Below are 9,346 nucleotides of genomic sequence, written 5' to 3'. Positions count from 1 at the left end.
AACTAGTCATCATGCGAATGACTCCTGTGCCATGATACGGGTTTGGGCGATAAATGCAAGATGACGACAAATACAGATTTAAACGAAGTTAACAAGCTCTATTTTCACAAAGATTGCTTCCGCGGAAGGTGTGTTAGGGAAATTCTTCGCTCGAGTTTTGTGAGAATCCAAGCACAATGTGGTTAGCAGCTGAAAAGAACTTAGAGAAGATTTACAATATCAATCTTAGAATATTGAAATGAAATAATTTACTTAGTAATTCCACACACTTTATTTAAAAAACACAACCCTGACGTTTGAAGTCTAACCTGGGTCGTGTTTTTTAAAAAAAAGTGTGTGGAATTCCAAAATAAATTATTTCATTTCAATATGTTATGCAAATTCCATAAAGTTACGCCTGAGACAACAAATCAATCTTAGAAGTTGTTCCGAAAAAGAAATTAGTTCTCTCAATTGAATAGACGCAAATTCATTTGAGCCAAAATTCCTCATTACCAAAAGACCCGGATTCCGCGTAAAAATATGGTGGTCTAATGCCCTACAACGTTCAGGAAACTAAAATAGGAATCCTTCTTGGTAGCGTTGGGTAAGGATAGTGGAGTCCCCTCTTGTCCGATGCCAAATCTCTTCGCGTCCCGAGAGGGCTAAGCGGATGAGGGCTACCTCGGCCAGACTCCCATTTTGTCCAGGGATGCGGCGAAGTGATAAGAAACAGCTGCAGCAGAGCCGTGGGAGAATAAAGGCTGATAGGACACTCGCGGAAATGTTCCGAGATATATATTAAGACGCGGTCACCAAATGGAAATATCATAATACGTCCGAACAGCTTTAAAATGACCGCATGTGCCACGACTACTTTTTGGACATGGCTTCGTAAAAGTTCTTTATGAGAAGTCTTCTTTAACAGTTATCTCACCTTTCTAAGTTTAACCAAGGCGACGCACGATTAATTCATTAAAACAAAAATCACCTTCGCTAAGTTCCAAGTCTGATGAACACTTACCTGGGGATAGATTAACTCACACTTTAATTTGTATAAACGAAGGTCTAATTTCGAAAGATTTGTTTTTGAAAATATTTCCCACTAGGATGCATTTCAATGCTGCCAACTATTCCAATCAAACCTAGTTTATTATGCACTAAATGACTCCGGGATTTTTTAAATCGAAGAATCTACATGAAGCAGTCTTACCCTCTTTCCGAAATATTTATCAGTGGCTCTAAGAGTACAAGTAAAGAACTAATTTTCTTCATATTGAAATGTAATGAAATAATTGACTTTGTAATTCCACACACTTCAGAAGAAGTGTGTGGAATTACAAAGTCAATTATTTCATTACATTTCAATATGTTATGCAAATTCCACAAAGTTACGCCTGAGACAACAAATTTTCTTCATGTTTATTATTTGAAGATAGGTTAGGTTTCTTCTTGAATAATTTGAAAAAATTATCTTACCTCTTACAAAAGGAACAACTTACACACATGCAACAATGGGCAATATTAAGCTGTCGCATAAGTTAATATTTGCTATATTGTGTACTTCTATAGCAACAACTTTCACTTAATGTACCGCAAGTGATCTTTAGTGGCTTTTTTTTACAAAGTTCATATCCCTGTAAGTTTGTATTACTTTTCTAGGTGGTGCAAGCGTAAGTGAATAGTGTTCCTTTGAAAATTACACCTACATATTCTGGTACACATTTTTCTTAAAAAGAAAATATTTCCAGCAAAAATTTCAATTAATAATCTCACAAATTGTCATTTTCTGAGAATTCCAACGAAGATTTACGAAATGTAGCCATATCGGTTTTCTTGTTCAGGAAATCTGCATACGCTGCGACGATGAATATCATTACCCAAGCATAAAAAAGGGCCTTAATAACCCCTTAATTATAAAAACTATATTATAAAAACTTTCAAGTCCTGTTTGCTCATCAAGGACTGTAGGAACTAATTAATGAATTAGACTCGACGTAAATCGATCATTAGGCGATGGTCAACGAAATGGGGTTTATGGATGGTTTATAGGGTAAAAAACAATGAAACACATTTATTTTATGGGATGTCTTTATATTGAGCAGTAAACATCTTCCTCCCTCTGCATCGCCTCCTTCCATAGCATAGAGCAATGTTTGTTTTCAATGGACAAATGTAAGGAAAAAATATTACTTCCACATTTCAGCCGTTAACTCACATTTTTTTAGCATAACCAACATGTAGAAATAAAGCTTCTGCAATAATATTAATAATAATAATAGTGGTAAAACGGAAGAATAGATTTTTATAGGCCTATATGTACAGATACAAATTAGAGGGAGCCACAGAAGGAAGGCATGACAAAAGTGTTTTTCTCTCTCTCTCTCTCGCTCACTCTTTGATCGCCTCTTTCGCAAGACTATACAAGGAACTAGTACATGATGATAATTACAGCACTTTGAATGCTGGTCGCCCCTCGAAAATTTCAGAGAGGCTAATTTTTTCCTGGGAAATCACTTCACATTGATGCACACGTCAGTGCTTGTTCCAGCCTCCACAAAGAGAAGAATCAGCGCTCTTTATGAACTGGTCGTTCCACCATCCAGATCCAAAGGCATTGCACCCACATACGCACAGTTGTAGAACTGTTCCGAATATTTCCTTCTCTACCATCAATGGTGACTCTTGAAAGCGCAAATGTCAACTTCTACATCAATGTCACTAGCGCATGACGCCAGTGCTTTGACGGAAGCGAACATTCCCTTTCAATGATGAAACTTTTATCTTGTTGACAAAGAGTTTTTCTCGCAAGCACAGGTGATAGCAGCCTTGCAAGCTCAACAGTATGCACCAAATGAGAATAACTGACCACCCCATTCACTCTTTAAAACATTCACACCGACTAAAAAATTTAAGCTTCATCCAATGAAGGACACCACTCAAATGTTGAATGGTATATGACATATAAAGGCTTTCTTAACAGGGTAATATTTGGTGATATAGGAAGCTTTAATGCCAAACAATTTTTTTAAACAAGCACACACAGATACCAACTTCCAAACTTTACCCTGACCAATTATCATGTACCGACTTTTCCAAATGTACAATCTTTGATATATATTATTTCTGTCCCCATCCACTCATCCACCTTTCATCGTATACATCTTTCATACACACTTTTTTCCTGCACTGACTCCTCTTTATAGACCTTCGACCATTAACTACATCGAAATTGCAGTAAAAAAAATATCATCACAACAAGTAAGATGTGGAACATAGTTGTGGGGACAATATTAATAAACAATAGCATCAGCAATATTTCTATACTTTTTTTATCACCGGTCCAAACATTCTCTTCAGATACATTCACACATGATCGCCACTTAAAAACAATAGCAGCACAACCTACGACGGCGGGCTTTACATTCTCCCACATGCAAAAAAATACACTGCCTCTCTCTCTCTCTCTCTCTTTCTGTCAACTTAATCCAATTTTGCATTTTAAAGCAGATTTCTTATTTAGGATATTTACATATAATACAGGCACACACCACTTCAAACCACACCACCCATCCTTTCGTGGACCCAAATGAGTTATCACATCGTTAATTACCACTTCTTCACCTCCACAGCAGTTTCTCCAATGATAAAGAATTTCCTCACTGAAATGGACTATTCAATTTCTCATATCTAATTATAATATCAGTGAAATCATGTCCATGAATTTGCTTAAGCCATCAGCAAAGAAAAACTCCACATCAGGGAGGCACCCCTGGATCATGGGCTTGTTGCCTTTGTCCAGCTGTACCAATCAAAACATAAAAAATATTTCTTAGACTTTAAGGGACATATGGACTCTGGTCTAGATTTACTAAGGTGGTGAGGCGGTGGATTCTATTCCCTAACATAGACCCACGGCTCCTCTGGACTAGGGTGGGGATTAAAAAAAAAAATGGAGCAGCAGGCCCAATAAAGAGTTCTGTAAGAGTGATCCAAGGCAGATAATAGAAGTGAAATGAAAAATGTATCACAAGGATAGGGGTACACAGCACTATTTAAAGCACTTCAAAACATGGCAACTACCTGAATTACACAAATGTGAGATTTATTTTTAAAAAATCAAGTGCATACGATTTCTTTAAAGCTATTGTACAAGCACTGGCACATTTTTAGATTCCTTTCATTTATGATTGGCAGAGGCAAAAGGTACTTTTGCAAACTATTGCATTAAAAAGGAGGTGATGGGATAACTTCACCTTTAAAAGCTCGCAGATTAAATTTTCCGAGGGTATTAGAGGATTGCAAGAAGTATGTAGAGAGAGAAGAATCATTAAAAACTCTCTGGGAAAAAAATTAAACGCATAAAAATCTTTACCTCACAGAAAGTTTGAATTAATGAATGGAAAATGACAAACCTCTATGAAGCTCTCTCTCTCTCGAGAGAAACAATGAATAACTTTTCAACAGCGTTACCAATATCTGTCTAGCAAATCAAATAGTCCGCGGGGGGACTTTAAAAAGATGTCCATTGTAGTAAAATTGTACCTGCTGCTGCCCCTTCACTATAAATATATCCCCAACTCACACTCCCTCTATCATTTTGTTAAAATCACACGTTTTATCTTCCTCTTCATGGCACCGCAATTTACTTTTCTCACAGCATGAGAAGAATATTAAGCTATCAGCTAGCTCGGCCTTCAGCAACACGGAGTTCCCCAACTCGGCCTCTCAAACAAAGAGCATCGGCGCCACTCATTAAAGCCAACCGAAAAACTTGGAGGGGCAAGTCCACTTGCCCAAACCCTGAATATATCACATCACACAGGCATGGCTACAGCTTTGGGAGTGGCACTAGGAGGCAGGCTCATCTCGGTGGGGCCACTGGACTCGGTCATCCGGGGGTCTTTCTCCTGACCCCCATCCTCCATACGTTAGGACGCCTGAGCCTGGCCGGCGCCACCCAACTGCGCCAAAGTCTCCGTCGACGCGTTCGCTTTGAGAATCGAGTTCTCCGCCTCCAGCTGGTTTATCCTCTCCATCAGTTCGGCTATCTTCTCCTTTAGCACCTCAACCTCCTCCCTCACAGCAAACATTAGATGACTCTTGACGAGGTCCTGGAAGAAAAAGATAGGTTCGATGTTTACTTACAACAACCTGGTCAAGCTCTCTTTTACAAGCAATTTCCCGTGGGTGATTACATATATATATATATATATATATATATATATATAATATATATATATATATATATATATATACATATATATACGTATATATACATATATATGTGTGTGTGTATATATATATATATATATATGTATATAGTATATGTTGGGCAGTGAAGATATGCTAAACATATGAACCTTTCAGACCTTACAGAGGGCAACAATTTCACAGTGTTTAAATCATTCGCTTTGACCGGGAACCCGGTCAAGGCGAATGATTTTTACTCCCTGAAGTTGTTGCATTGAAATGCATACTCGTATTTGCGGATGAATCCGTTAAAAGTTAATGCTGCAGCATCTCCCGCAGTTTCTTGGAACTTAAAGAAGGCTTTGATTACGTACAGACCGAAAAATTATACTATATTTGTTCGACAACGATTCACGAGAACATAAATCATCTCTAATTCCCACATCCAATGCAATGTGGGCAACAACAGTGCGACGCAATGAACTCGTTTTGCCAAAACGAGTTAAACGAATTCTAATTTCCGTAAAAAAACAACTATTTTGCTGGAAAGTCAAGAAACGACTAGCACAGTTAACCTTAAAAATGTTTGTTTACATTAAAAATAGACTCACCCTGCAGAGCAGACCAATTTCAAATGATAATAATACAAGACTGAGGCATCCAAGAATAAATGGTAAAGATTGGGGAAGTCACAACCCAATTGCTCTTCTTGATATTTCGTAAGCGCAACCAAATAATACGGTGACTCGGAATACAAGAGTCAATCAGTTGAAAGCCTTGCTACGTACCATCGCGGAGTGGGGAGCCGAGGGAAAAATGCAGGCATTATTCCTCAGAGATCACGATTAAGTGGCAATAGCCGGGCGGCAAACTCAAGTTTGCCGGCGACACAATCGCGTGAATATTTGGCCGAAGGACGATGGGATCCGCAGCGGAAAGAGGAGGTGAACTTGGCAGGGAAGGGAAAAAGTTAAAAAGGCGAATTTATCAATGGTGCCCTTGACCAAGTTTCCCTAGGCCGGCGTCTATCCCTCCGCACGCAGGCGGCGCCCGCCTCGCTCCCAGAGACAAAGCGGCAACGGCGGTGGACTCGCTCGCAATGCGCGTCGTCACGAGCTCTCTGCATGAAGTGGCCATCATTTCCACCTAAGGCCCGCTTCTAGAGACCAGAGTTTCTTCGAGAGCCGTCGTTTGGAAAATTTTTAAACGATTAAACAGTTTATTTGACACGCTGGGTTATGATCCTGACGAAGTAACGCGAGAGTTTGAATATACCGTACTCTCTAATTCTCGTTACAATGTATTATACCTTGACAATTTACGAATAATAACTCCCACACGATTCTCAGCCCAAGTTAGCAGACACGAAATCTGCAACTACAGAAAACCACTGATATAAAATCTTCAAAGAGTCCCTTTAAATCAATTAGACTTTTAAATCTTACAATTAAATGGAATTTTAAGTTCGAATATCCAACAATTTAGGTCAAATACCAAGAAATGAACGTATATTTTTGAGTAAGATAGCGGTTGGCTCAGCATAATATTCCCTCCGACAAAAAATACTGATATTTCCCCCAAGACATACCAAACGGCAATTTCAGCACAAGGATCGCCTTTTCACTAATCGTGCTTCTGCTTGAACTTAAGTTCACTTTAATTTTGATCTTCTTGCCGGCAAAACCAAAAACACTCATTCTGTGACTTGATCAAAGGAATGATATAAATGAATAAAAACGAACGCTCGGTCTACGACGAAGCACAGGACGTCATACAACGCTTAAATAAACAGCGGCGGCGGACATGCGGCCTCGAAAGGAAGGAGCCATCGCCGTAATTTGAAAGGCGGGAGCGGAGAATTGCGTGGAGCATGGCGAATGCAACTAGAGAGCTGTTGGCGAGGGGGAATAACACGTCCGAGGGAGCACACGAGGGGACCGGGGGTTGGGGGGACAAGTTGGAGGGGGTTTGCGAGAGTGGAGGGGAGGGGGGCGCAGGAAAAAGAGATACAGGCCGAAATGTGGGTCAAATAGAAAGGAGGGAGGAGTTATGTAAAGGGGAGAGTCGAAGGGGAATGGAAGCTGGGCGGGCGCAAAGGGGTAGGGGAGGCGAACACCGGGAGATTCAGGCGAGGGAGGAGCGAGTCTCGCACGAGAGCATGCGGGACAGGGGCGGGAGGGAGGGGGGGGGGAAATGAGAGGAGAGGGGGCCTCCTCTCCACTGCTATGTGGGGCACGCGATTTTCGCACGCAACCCCAAAGACGGATCCCTACCCGATCCTACCACACCGCCGGCGACTCCTCCCTCGGCGCCCGGAGAGTAAATGCCGAAAACACGCCGGCGAAAGGAAACTTTGCGGGGATCTCAGGCGTGCGGGAGGATGGGGGAGGGGGCCGTGAGGGGTGGATGCTCACGCTAGCAAATCCGCCACGGGACGGGATGCTAGGGCCACTCGCTGGCCACCCAAGCTGGTCGCAGCCAAGGTTCCGAGCGGGCGATTTTTCCGCAATGGCACAAAGCCAACGCAGATTACATTGGACATAAATTAAGCCATGAAGTTTCGAACCAAACAGGCGGGGGGACCCGCAGAGAATTATACCCTCAATTACAAACGACCCAAATTTTAAACCCCCAAAGGTAGAAAACTATACCGATTCACACACAAAGATTTGATGCATCAATTAATCAAGACCAAGCGATTTTATTGACTTGCACGTGAAACCCAAAAATAACGATTATTCGTTGCGCCTGCCCAATTGGCAGCAATGCACTCCATAACAGTTCATAATTTTCCAGGACATTATTTATATTTATTCCACTAAATTAAGTGTGAGATATTTCACAGGATAGCATTTAAATTCAAGCATATTACGATATTTGATAACTATACGATCCGATGCATTTTAAATTAAGAGGCCAGGTACATACCACAATAAGATCGGAAGTGTGCAAGTAAAAGTATAGTATCAGTGGTGTATGAATTTCAATTCTCTAAATAGAGTTTGAGTTAATGCATTTTCACTGTCATTACCATACCATTTCAACAATAACCATGCTCGGCCCTCTCCCTGATTAGATATTCTTACTATATTAAATAGGAAGGCAAAGAACTATATATATATATATTTTTTTTTTCATTTTTTTTTGAGAGCTGAAATACATTTACACATAGCGGTCAGCAGATTTCACCCCAAAATACGTCTGCTGAATAGAATGATCAGATAGGAATGACATATAAGTAAAGAACGAAAAGTGGTAAATATGCCTGGGACAAGTACAAACAACTTCACAACACACAATGCTTAACAATAAGCAAGTATTTCCAGGGGACGTGATATGGAAGTTACTTGTTAAATCATGTTCTTAAGTGCCCCTCGGTTAAAAATTTATTTATCGAACTAATTGATTGATAGGTTGAAACTGACTCATTTATGGCGATGGTAAATGTTCCAAGAACAGAATACGATGTGAAAAATAATTAAGTTCCTCCTCACTAACATTTTCATTGCAAAAACTAGGCAAGTAATAGACTACATTTCAATTATTTAACTATTAAGAAGTTTAGTAACAGACAATAATAATTCACGATAGCGGTATTTAACGTTACAATAATTCGCCATTCGTTCTCTTTAGATTCTTAAAACACTGACTGGGACAAATTATTCGAGTTCTAATACCAACGATCACTCATAATCAAAAACTCCTTTACTTCCGTTAAAATAAACATACTAATGGTCACTACAGGTATTTCCGGAATCTAACAGCACATTACATGGTAAAAGTAATTTATTTAACCAGAAGGGTTACCAATGCTACAAAAAGGCAGACAAATAAAGAAGAATTCTGTTGCATTTGGATTCATTAAACGTTGTAAAGCACTTACGTGTCTCATTTATAAATATTTCACTATTCCTATACATTTCACTCGAGTAAACCTCCAATTATGAACAAACATACCAGAGGGGGCAACTTTTATATGATTCGACGGTAGGATTTTACCCCAACATTAACAAAATTTAAAATAATACATCGAAACACGACCCCACAGCCAATATCAGCTGATCAAGGACCTCGCCTGTATTTATTTGCTTTAGTTTAACAAAGCATTACATTTAGTTATTGGGCAGTTAACAAGCTATGGAGCATTCATTAGTTAGAGGAAATTTATGGCACA

The 9,346-nt window shown here is 39.8% G+C and overlaps 1 protein-coding gene across 1 annotated transcript in view; it reads right to left on the bottom strand.

Moving 5' to 3' along the window:
- Positions 1-2,052: 2,052 nt before the first annotated feature.
- The window catches only part of LOC139688362 (protein bunched, class 2/F/G isoform-like), a 359,460-nt gene continuing 352,166 nt past the window's right edge, over positions 2,053-9,346 (bottom strand). Inside the window, exon 3 of the mRNA XM_071585896.1 lies at positions 2,053-5,093. Coding sequence (XP_071441997.1) covers positions 4,911-5,093 — 183 coding nt within the window. The 3' untranslated portion in view covers positions 2,053-4,910. The remainder of the gene's footprint in view (positions 5,094-9,346) is intronic.

Source organism: Hetaerina americana, unplaced genomic scaffold (assembly GCF_022747635.1).
Source record: "Hetaerina americana unplaced genomic scaffold, ioHetAmer1.1.p SCAF_2, whole genome shotgun sequence".
NCBI classification, from domain to species: domain Eukaryota; kingdom Metazoa; phylum Arthropoda; class Insecta; order Odonata; family Calopterygidae; genus Hetaerina; species Hetaerina americana.
Note: the sequence above shows the minus strand (reverse complement) of the source record. Positions and strands in the feature narration are given on the sequence as shown.